The 19,548-nt window shown below is 37.2% G+C and overlaps 3 protein-coding genes across 5 annotated transcripts; 2 read left to right on the top strand and 1 right to left on the bottom strand.

Moving 5' to 3' along the window:
• Positions 1-2,285: 2,285 nt before the first annotated feature.
• LOC138891296 (uncharacterized) lies at positions 2,286-3,244 on the bottom strand. The gene is made up of 2 exons (XM_070174641.1): positions 2,915-3,244; positions 2,286-2,828 (listed from the first exon to the last, which is right to left on the bottom strand). The coding sequence occupies exons 1-2, from the start codon at positions 3,242-3,244 to the stop codon at positions 2,286-2,288; spliced, it is 873 nt and encodes a 290-aa protein (XP_070030742.1).
• Positions 3,245-7,307: 4,063 nt separating this feature from the next.
• LOC104214697 (uncharacterized) lies at positions 7,308-10,231 on the top strand. 2 transcript variants are annotated; one of them, XM_009764407.2, is made up of 6 exons: positions 7,308-7,670; positions 8,067-8,785; positions 8,853-8,979; positions 9,054-9,329; positions 9,411-9,521; positions 9,597-10,231. In XM_009764407.2, exons 3-6 carry the CDS (start codon positions 8,962-8,964, stop codon positions 9,732-9,734), a joined length of 543 nt encoding a protein of 180 aa, XP_009762709.1. In that variant the 5' UTR covers positions 7,308-7,670; positions 8,067-8,785; positions 8,853-8,961; the 3' UTR covers positions 9,735-10,231. Both variants share the same exon structure in this region; 1 of them encodes a protein (XP_009762709.1).
• A 5,408-nt stretch (positions 10,232-15,639) lies between these two features.
• LOC104214698 (probable polygalacturonase) lies at positions 15,640-19,227 on the top strand. 2 transcript variants are annotated; one of them, XM_009764408.1, is made up of 6 exons: positions 15,640-15,748; positions 16,612-16,962; positions 17,602-17,722; positions 17,839-18,013; positions 18,106-18,176; positions 18,450-19,227. In XM_009764408.1, the coding sequence occupies exons 1-6, from the start codon at positions 15,713-15,715 to the stop codon at positions 19,154-19,156; spliced, it is 1,461 nt and encodes a 486-aa protein (XP_009762710.1). In that variant the 5' UTR covers positions 15,640-15,712; the 3' UTR covers positions 19,157-19,227. The 2 variants fall into 2 exon arrangements, with proteins under 2 accessions (XP_009762710.1, XP_009762711.1); XM_009764409.2 differs by lacking the exon at positions 15,640-15,748 and adding an exon at positions 15,755-16,246.
• Positions 19,228-19,548: the final 321 nt, after the last annotated feature.

The raw sequence follows: 19,548 nt of genomic DNA, 5'->3' as shown, positions 1-19,548 counted from the left end.
TCTGCTTCACTTCTAGGCCCAGGTAATATGACATGGGCCCTACGTCTGTCATCTCGAACTCACGGGACATATCTTTCTTGAAAGCTTCAAACAAACTTGGGTTATTACCCATGAAAATAAGATCATCAACATAAAGACAAACAAGTAAGATATCTCCATTAGTATGAACTTTAAGGTAAAGAGCATATTCACGGAGACAACGAGTAAACCCATTGTCTTGAAAATATTTGTCGATGCAACTATTCCATGCTCGCGGGGCTTGCTTTAATCCATATAAAGCTTTCTTCAACCGCAACACTTTATCTTCATGATTTTTGACCATGAAGCCAAATGGTTGTTCAACATAAACTTCTTCTCCAAGATAGTCATTCAAGAAGGCTGACTTGACATCTAGTTGATGAATCTTCCACTTCATTTGTGCCGCCAATGAAATCAGCAAACGAATCATCTCCATATGGGCAACAGGTGCATAGACTTCTTCATAGTCAATGCCTTCCCCTTTCTTGTAGCCTTTAGCCACAAGTCGTGCCTTGTATCTCTCCACATCCCCATTAACATTCTTCTTTATCTTGTATACCCATTTTACTCCAATTGCTCGATGACCCTTGGGAAGAGTTGTTAACTCTCAAATGTTGTTCTTTTCTATTGACTCGATCTCCTCCTCCATGGCTTGTCTCCACCTGTTATCTGTAATAGCTTAATCAAAGTTCATTGGTTCACTGTCAACAAAGAGACAATAAAAAGAATCAAACTTAGTAACTTCTTCCGTGTCCTCATAGAGCTCTTGAATACTCCTTGTCCTTTGCGGTTGTTCATTTGCACTTTGTTGAGAAAAGAGAGATGCAACATTGGTTGGAGAGGGAGGTGGAGTTGTATCTTGCACAGGTTCCATGATTTCTGGTTCTTCTTCATCACCAAAGTATGGAAGAAAATCATATGACGTTTCTTTCTGAGCTTCCCAGTTCCATGCCAATTCTTCATCAAATTCAACATCGCGACTTACCACCACCTTGCCGTTGCTTGGGTTGGATAGCTTGTAACCTTTTGAACTCGTATCATAGCCAACAAACACATGGTTAACACTTCGATCATCAAGCTTTGCTCTCCCTTGATGTGGTACATGAGCATAGGTTATGCTCCCAAAGATTCTCAAGTGCTTGACACTTGGCTTTCTTCCACTCCATACTTCTTGAGGGGTTTGATCTCTAATATTTCTTGTTGGAGACCTGTTATTCAAATAAACTGCACAAGAAACAGCTTCGACCCAAAATTCCTTGGGCATACTTTTATCTTTCAACATACATCTAGCCATATTAAGAATCGTTTGATTCTTTCTCTTTGCAACACCATTTTGTTGAGGTGAATAAGGTATCGTTAGAAGGCGACGAATTCCATGAAGTTGACAGAAGTCATTAAATTTGTTTGAAGTAAATTCCCCTCCTCTATCGGACGTTAGAGCTTTAATTTCATAGCCACTTTCTTTCTCCACAAGTACTTTGAAATTTTTAAAAGCAGCAAAAGCTTCAGATTTTTGGTTCAAGAAATAAACCCAAGTCTTTCTACTAAAGTCATCAATGAAAAGCAGAAAGTATTTTCTTTTACCAAAAGAAGGTATATTGATTGGTTCACACACATCAGTGTGGACAAGTTGGAGCGGCTTGGCTGATCTTGACATGGACTCATTTGGAAAACTCCTCCTTGCATATTTTCCAAGAAGACAAGCTTCACACAATTGATTGGGATGGTTGATTGATGGTATCTCATGCACCATGTTCTTTTCTCCCATTGATTTGAGTGCTTCAAAATTCAAGTGCCCAAATCGCATGTGCCAACACCATGATTCATCTTGCATATTAGCCTCCAAACACTTTGCATCAACTGTTTTAAGATTCAGAGAAAACAATCTATTCTTTGCCATATGCACTTTAGAAATTAGAATTCCATTTGAATCTCTTAGCCAAAGATGCATATTTTTCATGTGGATGTCATATTCCTTTTCAAGAAGTTGTCCCAAACTCAAAATATTACTTTTTCATTTTGGCACATAATAAACATCTTAAATTAACTTGTGACTACCATCTTTACAGGAGATCAGAACCTATCCCTTCGATTTGAACCTTTGAGGTATCTCCAAAGGATACATTATCTCTCACCGTTTTATTGATCTCCACAAACTTCTCTTTGCATCCACACATATGATTGCTTGCTCCATTATCCAAATACCACGAGCTGCAATCATCTCTGTCTTCTTCTTTGAATGTCATCAACAACGTTGACTCAACTTCCTATTTCTTGTCGTCAACAAGATTAGTTTTTTCTTCAACATTTCTACGGCATTCCCAAGAGTAATGGCCAAATTTATGACAATTATAACACTCAATTTTTGTTTTGTCATACCTTTGTCTATTATTTTCTTGGTAGTATCCACGTTTTCTTCCTCCTCTTTGTCCACGACCACGACCTTTGAATGTTTGGTGGATTTTAACTTCATTATTGAAGTTGTTACCATTACTTCTTCCTCTTCCATGACCGCCTCGGACTCGGCCTCGTCCGTTTCCTCGATACCTCTTTTCACCTGCATAATCCTTGAAGGATGTTTGAGTTTTAAGAAGTTGCTCCAATGACACTTCTTGTTTCCTTTTGATCTTTTCTTCGTGGGCCTGTAAAGAACCTTCCAATTGCTCCACCATCATAGAGTCTAAATCTTTAGACTCCTCAATAACACATACCACAAAATCAAATTTAGGTGTTAAAGTGCGAAGGATCTTTTCTACCACACGGACATCTTCTATGTCCTCCCCGTATCTTCTTAGTTGATTTACAACAACCTTCACTTTTGAAAAATAATCCGAGATGCATTCGGATTCTTCATTTTTAAAGCTTCAAAATCATCCCTTAGATTTTGAAGTTTTACCTTCCTCACCTTGTCAACTCCTTGAAGAGAATTTTGTAAAATCTCCCAAGCTTCCTTTGAGGTGGTAGCATCAGCCACCTTCTCAAACCCATCATCTAGACGTTGGTGGATGAGCGTGAGGGCTTGTTGATCCTTCTTCCTTGTCTTTGCCAAGACCTCTTTTTTATTTTGAGGTAGAGCTTCCTCATTATCGGGTTTTGCATACCCTCTGTCTACGATTTCACATACATCCTGAGAGCCAAGAATGACTTTCATACGTAGACACCATTTCTCATAATTATCTTTCGTGAGACGGGGGTACTGAAAAGATAGCAGACCATTATTTGCCATGGCTATGATACCACATTGTTGGGATAAAAATAATATATTCCGCCCAGAAATAATATCCACTGCAAATAATAATAACGCAAGAGAGTAACAACGACACCAACTCTTTTAATTGGGTAAAATACAATACCCGAGCAGAGCAATATAACTATTACAATATTACAACTTGGTAGTGTTAAGAGACTACTACAATTTTGAAAGAAATAACACTCTTTATTTAAAGACACATCACTACAATATTACTACCACTCACTATTTATCTCACAGACAATAATCTGTAGATTACGCTCACTGTTTTGCTTTCTGCTTAGCTTCTCTCGTTTTTTGGTGTGTCTAAACCGAGAAGGAATCATCTCTATTTATAGGCAAAGCTTCCAACCTCTCAGCCAAACAAATTTGACTTTTGTATTGCTTAGCTGCCCATATGCAATTTTCCTAGCAGCCTATATACTCCAACTTTTCCATCTTCTTCTTTATTTTCTTTGGTAGGTGAGGTATGGACCCCACGGAATCCATATATTAGGTTGTCACCTTTTACATGACTTTAAGAGTCATTTCTTTGAAAGGGAGGGCTGCCAAGTGGGGGTGGGAAAGATTATCCAAAATATTGAACTAATTAATTAGGTAATGACTCGTTACTCGGTAATTAACCAATTACCCGCATAGTTAAGAATTGTTTTAAATTACTTAAAATTCTACTTATTTTTAATACATTTCATACACCGCACTATTACGGTCATGTGGTACCATGTAAAATAAATTCATACACTATTATTTCATTAAAACATCCATGCAAAAAAATGCACGTATTTTCTCAACTTCTAATTTTTCTAATCTCATATAAAGAGTGCAAATTCTCGTACACTTAATTATTAAAATGGTAAAAAGATAACTTTCTTTTCTTGTGCAAAAAATAATTTCTAATTTTACTATAAAGAAAATCTCATAAACTTTCTTATATCGTGTGTACAATTTAAAACATATTCAAAAGTAGTAATATTAGTAACTATATAAGATCATATTTTTCAAACTATTTTTTTATTTGAAACTATTTTACAAAAATATTCCACTCAAAATACCATATCAAATGTATATAACGGTGTAAAGATTGTTAAAGTTACGGGGGGTAACATGGGGAGCGCGATCGGAAGTGGATTTGGAGGCCCGTAGGTCATTTTGGAGTCATTTGACGAAAGTTAGAAATTTAAAGGTTTTTGAGAAGTTAGATCGCAAGTGGACTTATTGATATCGGGGTCGGATGCCAATTTTGGAAGTTGGAGTAGGTCCGTAATGTAGAATATGACTTGTGTGCAAAATTTGAAGTCAATCGGAGGTGATTTGATAGGTTTCAGCATTGAATGAAGAAGTTCGAAGTTCTAAAGTTCATAAAGTTTAAAATGGGGTGTGAATTGTGATTTTAGCGTTGTTTGATGTGATTTGAGACTTCGAGCAGGTCCGCGTTATGTTATGGGACTGGTTGGTGTGATTGGACGGGGTCCCGAGAGCCTAGGGTGGATTCCGGGGCATTAACGGATCAAATTTGGAGTTAGAAGAAGAATTGAGCAACTGCCTTTTGGTGTAACCGCACGTGCAAGGCTTGGGCCGCAGGTGCGGAGCCGCAGAAGCGGCCCTGTGGTCGCATGTGTGATTTTGGTGGGGGGGAGATGGGACCGCAGATGTGGTCATCTCGCTGCAGAAGCGGGACCGCACCTGCGGAAGGGAAGGCGCAGAAGCGGGAATGGGCTGGGAGCTCTAGACCGCAGAAGCGGTCGTGTGGCTGCAAGTGCGAAAATATTGGAGGCAGTGAGGTTTCTTTAAAACGGGAGTTTGGCCCATTTTCTTCCATTCACTCTTGTTTGGACGATTTTTGGAGAGTTTCAAGTGGGGGATTTCATCATCAATGACAATGTAAGCTATCCCCACCTATCGTGAGTTAAATACATTGATTATGTATAGATTTTAGCATGAAAATTGGTAGAAATTGGAATTTTGGAGAAAAACCTAGGAATTAGTATTCTTGGATTTTGACTACGATTTTGGGCATGGAATTGAGAATAAATTATATATTTGAATTTGTGAAGGTATGGGTAAAGTTTATCTTCGAAAAATTTCGGAATCCGGGCACGTGGGCCTAATGGTGATTTTTACCGACTTTTTGATCGGGGTTAAAATTTGTTATAAATTGGATTATAATGAGTATTCGAGCGTATATTAATGGTTTTGCATGATTATTGGCTAGTTTTGGAGTACTGCGTATCGGTTTGAGTCGTCGGAAGGGCTTGAAAGTCGGTTATGGAGCTTCGGAGCGCGGTGAGTCTCCTTTCTAACCTTATAAGAGGGAATTAACCTCATATGTGAAATAATTAAATATGTGCTTCTATTTGAGGGGGCTACGTATGCACGAGGTGACGAGAGTCCGTACATAGCTACTAACTATGCCTATGTCCGGGTAGTTTTAGGCTTACATCATGCCTGATTGATATTGTTGTTAATTTATGTTTATTGTTTGTTTGAGAAGAAACAAGATTAAGGTTGCGTAATAATTGGGTTGAAAGAAAATTGAATTGAGGAATTTGAGATTTTAAGAGTTTCCATTAAACTTCGTAGTTTTGAAAAAAAATGATAAATATCATAATAACTTAAGAAATCTATAATTGACCCCGTCACATGTATGATTCGCGAGCAGGGAAGTCTCTTAAATTATATTTGACCCCGTCGCATGTTTGATTCGCGAGCGGGGTATTGCTTTTTACTACTCTCATGGAAGCGGGCCGATCGTCTCGGCAGGTTAATAGATGCATTTATGGTTTGCGTCATTCCATCCTCTGGCAGTGCACAATTTACTTTTATGTTGGATCGGGTCGTACACCTCGGCATTTCCTATATATAAATATACATATACTATCCTCATGGAATCGTGCGTGATATTTGGCTAGAAGCCAGGGAAATCGGAGGGATTTTTACCTGATTTGAATTATGACTACTTCCTTAATAAAATCCACTATATCTATATATATGCTCCGGATACAGAGGAAACTTGCTAGTTGAGAGCTTGAATTAAATTATAAAGAGGGGAATTGTATCGCATATTTTATACTTGTTTATTTCACATATTTACTCCGTTTCATGTTTTTTATTGTATCCGATATTATTGGACCACTAGTAAGTGTCGAAGTCGACCTCCTGTCACTATTTCTTCGAGGTTAGACGGGATACTTACTGGGTACACATTATTTTTGTACTCATATTACATTTGTTGTGCATTTTTGTTGCACATGCACATGTATAACTAGTGGCCTAGTCAGGCGCAACGACATGTTCGATACGGAGACTTAGGTGAGTTGCACCTCTCAAGACGCCCTGCAGCCGGCAGAGTCTCCTTCAGAGTACTGTATTGTATTTTCCTTTCTGTCAACTTGTATTCCGAACAGTTATTGCATTACATCTTGTTTTTCCTAGAAATTGCTCATGCACTTGTAACACCGGATTCTGGGATGATTATGGGATTATTCAGCAGTTAAATTTTGTAAAGACATCGTTATTTAAATGTTTAAAGGAGATGATTTAAAAAATATTAAAACGAGAAATTACTAGTTATTTGGTATTGGCTTGCCTGGCAGTGGCGTCCGGCGCTATCACGACCCTTAATGGATTTTGGGTCGTGACAATAACTATATGATCTTTTAAAATTTTATAATTAGCGCGTACCAAGAGACTAGTTCAGTATAAAAGCCAAGTATTTTCGGAACCAATTTTTATATTATGTTATAATATATGTCCTTTATAACAGCAACTCGCTATAGCAGCCAAAATATATCAGAGCTAACAAGATTGTTTTAAAGGGGTTTAACTGTAATAGAAAAGTAACAACAACATACTCCAGAAATATAGTACCAATGACCTAATAATCAAAAAAATAAATGTAAAAATAATATTAATAATTAATAACAAGGACAAGATATTAAAAAAAACAGAGCCGAAAAATAGTGAAGAAAGAGTGACTTGATAATTGAAAAATCGAATTTCAAAATCTTAAAAAAATAACAACTGCCAAATTGAATATTCTCTCACACACTATAAAACACCGGAAAATGGGTCTACTAAACGGAGCGGGAAATTTGGATTCGAATATGGATTTCTTCAGTGATTTACCGACCGAACTTCCGACGGAGGCAGTCGGAACAAGAGACAATGCCTTACAGCTGGATATTAAGGCTAAAAAAAATATTTAATGTCGGAAAATATACCAAAGATCGAGGCAAAATATCTATAATTAGTGTTCGTCGGTTTTTTTTTCCGACCGAAAGCCGTCGGAAAACTTGTGTTATATAAGTTTATTTTGTGGACCATATCTCATTTCGTGACTTCTATTCCTCTTCATTCCAGCGGCGGCACCTCTTTTTAGGGTTTCTTCTCTCTTTGAGCTTAGGTTTGACGCTATGCTTAAAGCAAATTTTGTTCTTTTAAATTGTTGTGTGTCCAAGTTTAACTGCTGCGCATGTTTGCTTATTTGTTTTCCCAATATGTGCAATTTGAATAACTGATTCCTGTATAAATATGGAGTGACTACTGTGGTTTACAGATAACTTGAATCCTTATGCTAACTTGAATTAATGTAGGAGTTAGGATTATCAACCATAGTGTTCATAAATTGCATAGATTGAACGCTTTTTATAATCTTGTGTAGCAAAAGTAGTATACGTTTTTGCTAATTTTGTAGTAATTATTTTGGGACCTTTGAATGTTAGGCAGAAGAGTGTAAATTAATTTGAATAAAATAAATTATTTTTAAGTATCTCAATTTCTATTTTTGCTCTTTGTGTAGATGGAACTTGAACATCGCAGATGGATGTACAAAAAGAATTATCCTAATCAATGGTTGTTGAGAGAAGAATTTGTAGAAGGGGTTGCGGGATTTATTGTTCGGGCGAAAACATTTAATGGATTTCTCATTGGAGGAATGATTAGGTGTCCTTGTGTGAAATGCAAATGTGTTAAGTTTTTGAAACCTGAGGACATTAAAGATCATCTTTATAAGAAGGGGTTTATGAAAGATTATTATGTGTGGATTTTTCATGGAGAAGTTGATGCCAATGCCGGTGTTTTCGATTTTCAAAAATTTTCTAGGGGTGAGAGTAGTCCATTGGTGGAGAAGAATTTTGAAAATTCTCGATTCAATAAAATGGTTAAGGATACTTCTGGGATGTACTCAGGTGTTCAATCCCAACCAAGTGTTCAGCATTCTCCCAATGATGAGACTAAGCGCTTCTATGAACACTTAGAGGAAGCTAGTCATCCATTCTGTGAAGGCTCAATGCATTCTAAGTTGTCTGTTGCACATGGATTACTTTTTATTAAATCGCATTGGAATGTTTCGGTAGCGGCCATGGACTATATCATTGGGCTTATGAATGAACTTGATCCAAATAAAATTGACTTACCCAATAATTACTATACAGCAAAGAAATTGGTTCCCAATCGTGGAGAGGTTGGAGCATTGGATAGTCTTCAGAGGTTGATTATCGCTCCTGATGGGACTAATGGGTGAGCAATCTTTTTGTTAGTTTTTAATTATTGAACATATTTTTTACATGTGTTAAATTTAATGCAGGTTTTTTCCCAATACGCTATCTACGAGGGTGGTTATGGATTGTATTATAGCATTTTATCGTGACGCTTGGAATACCTAGGGAGAAATACCTTACATTGTCAGAGACCATATGTGGAATTACTTTAAGGTATAAATAATTTTTTTTTTTATATTATTTATAAAATTATTATGTTTTCATCTAATGTTATTAATTATTTGCAGGTGAAGTGTGCATGGTATGCCCAGCATGATCATCAAATAAGTAGTAATTTCAAGAAGAAAGCTGCTGATATGCTTGAAGATACCTTGAGGACTGCTCAAAGAAAGCGTCAGAAGCCCACCTGGATGTTAGAAGATATATGGACTAGACTCAATGAGAAGTGGGACAATGCAGAATTTCAGAAGAAGAGCACCAAAGGAGAGGCCGCCCGAGCCTCCAAGAAGGGCTCGTTGCACACAGGGGGTTCAGTTAGTATAGGGACCCATCGAAGGAGATTGGTAACTTGTTTATTAAATTTTCCTTGATTTTAACTACACACAATCGAACTTTTATCCAACTCATATTTTTTCTTTTTGCAGGAAAAGTTAAAAGGGAGAACTATGAATGATGAGGTCTTTGAGGAGACACATGTGAAAAAGAAAAAAGATGGTACAAGAATTTTGGTCAAGCCACATGCTGAGGGGACATATGTAGGATCCTAATATTAGAACTATTTTGTTCTTTAACATGAGTTTGTTATATAATGCTTATCATTTAAATTTCAGGATGGACATACAAAAGTTTTGGATGAATGGCGCAAAGCCAGCCCGTTGGAGGTAGCTCAACCCAACCATCATCCGATGATGTTGCTTCAAGATTGTCTGGTGCTTCTTCTAGTTCTTCGCAGAATGAGGAAGAGATAGATTCATTGCGCAGACAAATACAAGAGACGTCGGAAAAGCACGAAGCAAATAGTTTAAAACTTGATAGACTGGAGGATTTAATGCATAAACTCATGGATAGTCGTCGATCTGGTCCACAGTCTGACTCTGATGACGAGAATTAGTTTGTTCCAGTTGTGATGTTTGAAGCATTTACTTGTTTGATTTTGTTGAGATGTTACTTGAATGGTGTTTGAATGTTTAGGCTTGTATTTTGGATGTTTTAGTAACAACGTTTATGTTGAATACTTTAGTTGTTGGAATTTTAAGGGTTTGATTGGTTGGAATTGGTGGATTGACGGCTTGGAATTGGTGGATTGATTGTTTTGTTAAATTCCTGTTGTTTGGTTGTTGTTTTCATATTTGGCAGGTGGTTTAGCTTAAAAAACAGATGTTCATTGTTCATAACTTTCCATTTTTCTGACGGATTTCTAACAGAAGTCGTTGGATAATTCTAAATAAAATTTCCAGATTTAACAATATGTTTGATGGATCTCAGTCGTTATTCAACTTCCGCGTTTCATGGTGGCGGTCTGAAGTTACCCATGGCTTCTGTCGAAAGCCTTTTCCGGCAAGTTGTATTCCGTCGGATAAATCTAAACGGTGTTGCAAACCATCAAAATGATGATTTTCCAACTGGATGAGCCATTGGAAATGTGAAGATTTCTAGTAGTTGGAAAGAAAGAAAGAAAGGCTTTGAAACTTGTGGTCTAAAACTAGTTCACAAGTGTTAGACATTTGTGTGGCTAGATTTGTAAACAGTGGAGGATGCATGTCCTAAGGCTTTCTGCTTGCTGTTCTTGAAGGTTTGACCGAGATCGGAAAAAGATTGAAGCATTTGGCTGATCAAAGACTGATATCCAGGTAATTTTCATAACAAAGATGGTGTTATTTAGTTTGAAGAGACCATCTGACATTAAAATTTTCTTTAGGCAAGAAAAGCTCCTTTTTGGTCTTTTCTTGTAGTTGGTGCAGTCATAAGTTTTTTGCCGATCCTTTTATAATAATTTGCAAGTTGTGTAATATTGACGGAAGTTTACATCCTAGTGTTCTTTGGTTTTTCTTTAATTTTGGACCTTTTGGTTATACAGAGTGATTTATTCTTTTCTTCCTTTTCTCCTATTCATGCTTTGTATATAAATAAATCATGTTGATTCATGACAGGATTTGTTGATTGTAAAAGAGATCCGGAAGGAGGGGGAGAGATTGTCAAACAGGTACTGGTAGGTTATTGACCAGTAGTTAGTAATTAATAAACTATCCTTCAATGCTAAACTAGGTGCGAATTTAACGTAAGGATATTGTCCTGGGATCTTTTTTTTTTTGTTGAACACCAACTGGGCTCAAGGGGTCTGATGTTGTCTCATTTTCAAAAAAAAAATTCTTTGTTTTTCTCCTTAGAGGCGAACTCACTGTCTCTATTGAGACATAAATGTCTCTTAACTGGGAACAGAGGATCATCTTTTGCTGATTTTCCACTTCATCTTATTAACTCTGTAGACGTCAGAATTGTATAACATCCCTCAAGTAAGCATGTATAGGACATTGTATTCTCGAGTTCTTGGATTTTGTTTCGTCACTCATAATTCAAGGATCCAGAAGCCCAAGTAAAATAACAGTCCTCATGTGTGAATCCGTCACTTGGAATGAATCCACTTGCTCTTGCCTGAGACGAGTTGCATAGAATTGAACTTAGTTGGGGCTTCGTGTCCAATGTTGGTAAATTTTGTAAGTTCTAAGTACTTTCCATTGAAGTTCAAAATGCATGCAAATTTGCAGTTGAGGAAGAAAGATAATCCCATAGTTTTCTTGATCAAGGCCTGCGCCCAGTGTTTGTCTTTTATAGCACCAATACACAAGAAACATCTGCCAATGTTAAGAACAATGTATTCAACTTCACAGTTCTCTGTCCGATGCACTATATGATCTTTGTTCTTATAATTTTCCTCCATTGTTGTACTTTTCTGCCTAGTTCTTACTTTGCTAGGGTGTGAGTAATAGAATTTGTCTGCCTCTTAGTTTTAGGTAAGAGTTGTGCAGCAAGTCACAAGTCACACCTTTGTACATATGTTCTGTGATTTTGGGAACTTGAAAAATAATTTCAGAATTTTTTTAAAAATAGATCATTAATCTATGAACAAATAATGTTTTAAAAAAAAATTTAAAAAAACGTTGCCAAAATATATGGCTAAACGGGGCCTTAAATTTTCTAAATGGACAAAAATCACACGCTCACAAGCTGCCTCTCCTTTCGTGGAATATTCTGTCACAATATTGCTAACCATTTCTGCCCATAATAAAGACACTTGATCACCTTAACAACTATTTCAGTGTTATCATACAGCAAGTTCGTATATTCTTATTAGGAATACTTTATAAGCGAGCAATTCTATGTCATGGTGTTTTCATGGCGGGTATTATACCATTTATTATTATAGACGGAGCCAGAATTTGAAGTTTGTAGGTTCGAGATTCTAGTTTGTTTATGTTACTGCGTTCTAATTTAACAATTTATACAATATTCAATAAAAAATTTAAGACAAATATATAGTTTAGACCAAAGTTATACTGGGTTCGGCCGAACCCGCAAGTTCTATGCTAGCTTCGCCCCGGTTTATTAAATGTTTTTATGGGACATTAGTTTGGTCAGCCAAAAACCAAAACAAGCACTCGTGAAGAAGTGGGGACTTTTGAGGATAAAGAGGAGGGCCACTAATGGCCAATGGGCTAATGAAAATGCTATCATCATGTAAAATATTGTTTTATTTTACTATATAATATATAGCATATGAAAGGCAGCAGAATGTTGTGTGTGGCTGTGAATGGAATTGAAGTATAAACAAAGATACGCAACCATAAAACAGAAAAGATTTATGGTCCTCCATCTCTCTTCTAGTTTCTACGCATGCAAAGTGTAATCATAGTTAGAACCACTCTAATATGGGGAGTATTATTTTACTCGAAATATATAGCATTTTGTTATGGGCTCAACAACAACCCAGTGAAATCTTACTAGTGGGTCTGGGGAGGGTAGTGTGTACGCAGACCGTACCCCTACCCCGAAGGAGTAGAGAGGCTGTTTCCGAAAGACCCTCGGCTCAAGAAGACAAAAGGACAAAAGAAGATAATATTAGTAACACCGCAGAAATAATATGAAATATATATATATATATATATATATATATATATATATATATATATATATATGAAAAATAAGAACAACATGAAATCAAGAGGAATGCTACAATACAGAAGCAAAATAGTATCCCTACCAAACTAGTCTCCCATAGTTATGGCATAAGGCAAAACTCAACTACCTCCTAGCGTACAACCCTAATACTCGACCTCCACACGTTCCTATCAAGTGCCATGTCCTCGGAAATCTGAAACATCGTCATGTCCTGCATAATCACTCGCCCCCAATACTTGCTCAAGGACTAAACTAAAAGAGAACCTTTTTTTTTGGCCAACTGACATATTGATCTAGTGATTAACAACATAAGATAAAATAGCTAATTACTGTAGTAATTCCATCAAAACTATGTGAGTGTGTACCTAACCTTAATAGACATTCTCCATAAATGTATTAGAGGGTGATGATTCATGGTATAAAATTATTGACAATACACTTGTTCGTTAGTTGTGTAAAGATTTTCAAAGGGATTTAATAATATCACTAATTCTACTCATATATACGATGCAAAAGCGGTGAGGATGTAGCGAAAATACTAGCTTCGTAGAGTAAAATTACCTCAATTGCACCTCAATCCCATATTATAGTTGTATTGACTATGCTCTATTCATTATTCATTGCAAAATTATTTGGTATTTATTTCATCAATCATCCAGATCTCGTCAAGTTTTATATGATCTATTGTGGATTGGATGACGGAAAAATCAACAAGCGCCTCCCCGCTCGTTATGTTTTCTCACTCTTCGGTTACTACGGACCATCTGCCATCCATTACAGCAGAGCGGTTTCATGATTGCCAGCCAAAGAGCATAAAGACGAGATTGAATGCAAGTCTACTACAACTCCTTCCCTTCCACTAGGTAGCCGCGCTAACAGGTACTACAACAACAACAACAACAACAACCCAGTATAATCCCACTTAGTGGGGTCTGGGGAGGGTAGTGTGTACGCAGACCTTATCCCTACCCTGAGGTAGAGAGGCTGTTTCCAAATAGACCCCCAACATCCTTCCCTCCAAGAACTTCTCACCTTGCTCTTGGGGAGACTCGAACTCACAACCTCTTGGTTGGAAGTGGAGGTTGCTTACCATCAGAGCAACCCCTCGTACTACGAGTGCTCTATTTCAAGCATTTAACCAGCTCGTGTAAAGACGCGAATATTTCCCATGCTGCGTTTCTCTCCCATCCGTTCCCTGGTGATGAAAAAAAATTGTTTAAGTTTTTAAAAAAAATTATTTAATTTTTTTTAGAAGAGCACTTTCTATTTGGGTGGTTGAACCTGGATGTAATATTAAAAAAAAAAAAAAAAAAAAAAAAAAAAAAGTAGTAAGAGAAAACCTTAGACATGATAGCCAAAATCTAAGGAACGCCCGTGAAGTGGGTCGGCAATAGTGCGGTAAAGGGTCACGAGACTGAATTATGGGAAAATCCCTTCTACTAAAAGCCGACGCAAATGGGACCCCCACCAACTACTTTCCAACTGAAACGGCCAAGCACGAACCCACCACCCCACCACTAAAAATACACACTACTGATATCGAAAGGTAATAATAACTTTAATTATCATACTTCAAGAAATAGGAAAAAGTTCTAAGTTTAATTCTACTTCATCGTAATTTTTAACCATAGAGGATATTTTAAATATATTTACAAAAAAAGTCTGCTTGTTGAGGTTTAAAACACTAATCTCTTAGAGCAAAATCAAGCACACAACCAACATGTCAAGAGACGATTTATGTTAAGTGGTATCATTTTTTCTTACTTGTTCGTTTCTTACCGTATTAATACATATATTTAGTATACTTTTTTGACGAAGCGGTGTCGCATGGCCAGAGGCAGATCCCGGATTTAGATTCTATAGGTTCAACATTTAAGATTATTAGCATTGAACTCATTGTATCTTTAAAGTTATGGGTTCAGACTTACCATATGTTGCAATTTTAATGATTTTTTACACATAAATTTATACTCCGCATCGAAAGTACTGGGTACAAATGAACCCGGTGGCCGAACTCTACCTCCGCCCCTACGCGTGGCATTGCTTCGTTAGAGGTGCATCCGCCCCTGCTCCTTCGTCCCCTTTCTAGCTATAACGTCAAAAAGTGTGATAAAATGGTTGGAAATTGTTATTCTTGATCAGAAGTTTCGAATTAAAACTTTGATAATAAAAAAGAACTTCTTAATAGGAAGTATTGACACCATGCGCATTTGAATTAGCTGGATTTTGATACCGGGTGAGCAATCAAAAAAATAATGTTATTATGTATATACACCTAATAATGTGGAAACACCTACATTTTTGCTTGGTCTATAAACCATTCCTCAAGGCCTACTACAAACGAGGATTGACATCATTAAGATGTACTAAAACATAAAGAGAATTGCTTAACCTGGTATTTAAAGAGTATGCTTAACTTCATCAAGAAAGTTGTTTAGACTATAATAGTAATGATAAATTGAGTAATCAACTTCTAATTGATGAGTTCAATTTTTTTATGTCAGGCTATTCCAGTAATCTATGAGATTTTAAATCATTATATGTATGTAAAGCAAATAACAACAAAAATAAAAAGCGGAAAAAAGGTGAAGAAAATTGTCCACTTCAGAGAATCTTTTACCTCAATCCAAATATGTCACAGATTGATATCAGTCTGTGACAAAAAGGTTGCTGCAGTTCAGTTACAAAACTTTGTCTATATAATATAACCTATTTACATATTTGCATATTATACCACCAAACCAATTCCATACCATATTTCTACTAAGCAATGCATTCATTTTATAGAATCCCATTGCCATCTCAGGTAAGTGATGTTCATACCATTTACTCTTTATTTCTCTTCTGTAGTTCAGTATAGTGCAATAATAAACTAGAACCAAAGCATATGCTCATTCTTTCTTTTACCAACTTTTATATCAAATGCTGCTTTAAAAAGAAATTCTTTCCTTTGAAAGTATGTCTTTTCTTCTTTAAAATTGTGAAACATTTTCTAGAACCAAGTTCTTGATCTCTTGAATAGGAGTCTTGGCGTGACCGATAAAGTTGGTGTCATCATGTGATCACGAGATCACTCACAGCTTGAAATGTAGGGTAAGGCCACGTGCAATAGACCCTTGTGATCCGGCCCTTCCCCAGATCTTGTGCATAATGGGAGCTTAGTGCACCGGATTGCCCTATAGTTCTTGCTCTCTTCTTGCAAAGAACAATTTTGACCATCAAGAAACATAGTGGGAATCGATAGGATCATCCACACCTTAACTAGAGGTCTCGTGTTGGAGCCTTGTGAATGAAAAAACTCCTGGTAAGGGTGCCTATGCTTTAGTAAGCCCTACACAACGCAAACTCAAATTGATCAATCTAGGGGTTTTCGGAGTCAGGCCTCAAGAAACATGGCCTTAAAAAATTTCCTTTTTTATGGTTCATCTTTTAGAAGTGTTAGAAGGGGAGCCTTGGCGTAACTGGTAAAGTTGTTGCCATGTGACCAGGAAGTCACGGGTTCGAGCCTGGAAACAGCCTCTTGCAGAATTGCAGAGTAAGGTTTCGTACGATAGACTCTCGTGGTCCAGCCACTCCCCGGATCCTATACATAGCGGGAGCTTAGTGTACTAGGCTTCCTTAAGAGTGTTGTAAGTTTTTTTCCTTAAGTGTGTTTTTGCTATGTTGCAGATGGAAAAGACAAGTTGGTTGCTACTGGTGATATTAGTGTTGGTGCTTTTAGTAGGAGCAGAGGGAAGAAAATCAAGAATTCTTGATGAGTCTTCTTCTTATGATTTAGAGTACAAAGCAATAAGTTGTAGAGCACACAGTGCATCAATAACAGATTTTGGAGGAGTTGGTGATGGAAAAACACTTAACACTAAAGCATTTCAAGAAGCAGTGAATCAGTTGAGTCAGTATGCATCAGATGGTGGATCACAACTTATAGTACCTGCTGGTCAATGGCTCACTGGTAGCTTTAATCTTACTAGCCATTTCACTCTCTTCCTTCAAAAAGATGCTGTTCTTCTTGCTTCTCAGGTACTCTAATTTATTTAGTCCATTTCCCGAGGAAATGATTTCTTATGACCGATTACAATTCGAACAGAAGAAAATGACCATACAATCTCCCGTGTCTTATTTAGCGATCTCGTGTTATTAGGCTATTGTCTATTGTTTATTTTTCTTCTCTTTCGGAAACAGCCTCTCTACCCTTCGGGTAGGGGTAAGGTCTGCGTACACTTTACCCTCCCCAGACCCCACTTGTGAGATTGTACTGGATGGTTGTTGTTGTGTTATTAGGCCATGTAACTAAAAGAACATTTGTAATAGGCGATAAAATCGATCTCTCCATTTAGTTGTGAAATGAAATATGACCTGAATAGAGCGGAATGGATACAAATGATTTTCTTTACTCCAATTAATTTGTAATTGAGGTGTAATTGATTGATTGATACTGTACGTAGCTTCAGTATCAGGCTCAATCGTCTCGGGGAAAGCTTGGCGCACAAAGCATTCCGTATTCACAGGGTCCAGGGAAGGGCTGCACCCTAAGGGTGTGATGTAGACAGCCTACTCTAATGCAAGCATACACTCTCTTAGTTAAATCAGTATATTAACATGATGTTTCTAACAATTTGTACTATAGTTATTGTTGACTGAATAATTGAAATGGTTCAGGAAATAAATGAGTGGGCTGTTATAGACCCATTACCATCATATGGTCATGGTAGGGATGCAGCAGGTGGAAGGTACATCAGTCTTTTATTTGGCACTAACCTTACTGATGTTATCATCACAGGTAAAGTGTAAACAACCATCCTATATCCAATTTTTATATGCATTTAAGCTATTCATTTCTCAAAATTTTAGACATTTTTCTAAAAATTGTGATTTTTTTCTTGTGTAAACTATTAGGTGAGAATGGAACAATAGATGGGCAGGGTGAACTTTGGTGGCAGAAATTTCACAGCAAAAAGCTAAAATACACAAGACCTTACTTGATTGAACTTATGCATTCTGATAATATTCAGATATCAGATCTAACCCTTGTCAACTCTCCATCTTGGAATATCCATCCTGTTTATAGCAGGTGATTTTACTTGGCCAATATCTTCATTCTTTCACTTGTTATCTATTTACACTAAAGTTTATCATGAATATTTGGTTAATGTGAAATTTCAGCAATATCATTATCCAAGGCATCACTATTTTAGCTCCAGTAAAATCTCCAAACACTGATGGAATCAATCCAGGTCTGTTTTTCCTTAACGCAGGGCAGCTCGGTGCACTAAGCTCCCGCTATGCGCGGGGTGGGGGAAGGGCTGGACCACAAGGGTCTATTGTACGCAGCCTTACCCTGCATTTTTGCAAGAGGCTGTTTCCACGACTCGAACCCGTGAGGCCGTGACCTCCTGGTCACATGGCTTGCGCCAAGGATCCCCTTCCTCCTTAACGTATTCGAATGAGAAAAAAAGCTAATGATATGTTGATCAATAGTAAAGTTTTCATTTCTTTGTTCTTTACAGATTCTTGCACAAATGTAAGACTTGAAGATAATTACATTGTATCTGGAGATGATTGTGTTGCAGTTAAAAGTGGTTGGGATGAATATGGTATAAAATACGGAATGCCAACAAGTCAATTAGTCATCAGGCGCCTGACTTGCATTTCGCCTTATAGTGCTGCAATAGCATTAGGAAGTGAAATGTCAGGTGGGATTCAAGATGTGAGAGCCGAGGACATCACGGCCATCAACACAGAATCAGGGGTGAGGATCAAGACTGCTGTTGGCCGAGGCGGTTTTGTCAAAGATGTATATGTCAAAGGGATGACACTGCACACAATGAAATGGGTATTTTGGATGACTGGCAATTATGGATCACATGCTGACACTCATTGGGATCCTAATGCATTGCCTGAGATAAAAGGGATTAATTACCGCGATGTGGTGGCTGAGAACGTGTCAATGGCTGCTCGGCTAGAGGGGATTTCTGGGGATCCGTTTACCGGAATCTGCATGTCGAATGTGACAATAAGTATGGCAAAGAAGGCCAAGAAATATCCATGGACTTGCACTGATATTGAAGGAATTACCAGTGGTGTGCAGCCTCCACCTTGTCAGTTGTTGCCTGATCAGGGCCCAGAAAAGAGTGAAATGTGTGATTTTCCTACAGAGAGTTTACCTATTGATAACATAGAGATGCAAAGATGTTCCTATAGATTGAATTACTAATAAGCTCTCCATAATGTATCAGCAATATAAGTTAATGAAACTATCTGATATCTTAGTGTTTTCATCTTCAATGTTAGCCCTTGAATATCCAGCAAAATGTGTATACAACGACATTAACTACTACTACTACTACGCCTACATTTCAAACAAATTGGGGTCGGCAATATGAATCTTCACCGACCATGTAAATTTTAAGTGCCAATATTATAAATTAGATAAAGTAAAAAGTATTATAAGTTCGCTATATTTTCTACTAGCATAAATCTCTAACATGACTAGAAGACTTCTATCCAGAAAATGTGCATATCTTACTAAATTTCCAAGGTTTTCATGTGGAGCTAGAGAAGCTTCATTAATAAGAAGCCAAATTAGTATAGCTAATGATACGAAAT

Source organism: Nicotiana sylvestris, chromosome 5, assembly GCF_000393655.2.
Source record: "Nicotiana sylvestris chromosome 5, ASM39365v2, whole genome shotgun sequence".
NCBI lineage: Eukaryota > Viridiplantae > Streptophyta > Magnoliopsida > Solanales > Solanaceae > Nicotiana > Nicotiana sylvestris.
The sequence above is the reverse complement of the archived record's forward strand: the minus strand, read 5'-3'. Positions and strand labels throughout refer to the sequence as shown.

Excerpts from the sequence above, each read along its gene's own strand:
- LOC138891296 (XM_070174641.1), bottom strand. The coding sequence starts at position 3,244 with ATGGCAAATAATGGTCTGCTATCTTTTCAGTACCCCCGTCTCACGAAA. Across the intron at positions 2,829-2,914 it reads GAGTTGACAAGGTGAGGAAG|GTTGTTGTAAATCAACTAAG; the intron begins GTAAAACTTCAA and ends TCAAAAGTGAAG.
- LOC104214697 (XM_009764407.2), top strand. Across the intron at positions 9,330-9,410 it reads GGACCCATCGAAGGAGATTG|GAAAAGTTAAAAGGGAGAAC; the intron begins GTAACTTGTTTA and ends TTCTTTTTGCAG. Across the intron at positions 9,522-9,596 it reads CACATGCTGAGGGGACATAT|GATGGACATACAAAAGTTTT; the intron begins GTAGGATCCTAA and ends TTTAAATTTCAG.
- LOC104214698 (XM_009764408.1), top strand. The coding sequence starts at position 15,713 with ATGCATTCATTTTATAGAATCCCATTGCCATCTCAG. Across the intron at positions 15,749-16,611 it reads GAATCCCATTGCCATCTCAG|ATGGAAAAGACAAGTTGGTT; the intron begins GTAAGTGATGTT and ends GCTATGTTGCAG. Across the intron at positions 18,014-18,105 it reads ATCCATCCTGTTTATAGCAG|CAATATCATTATCCAAGGCA; the intron begins GTGATTTTACTT and ends GTGAAATTTCAG.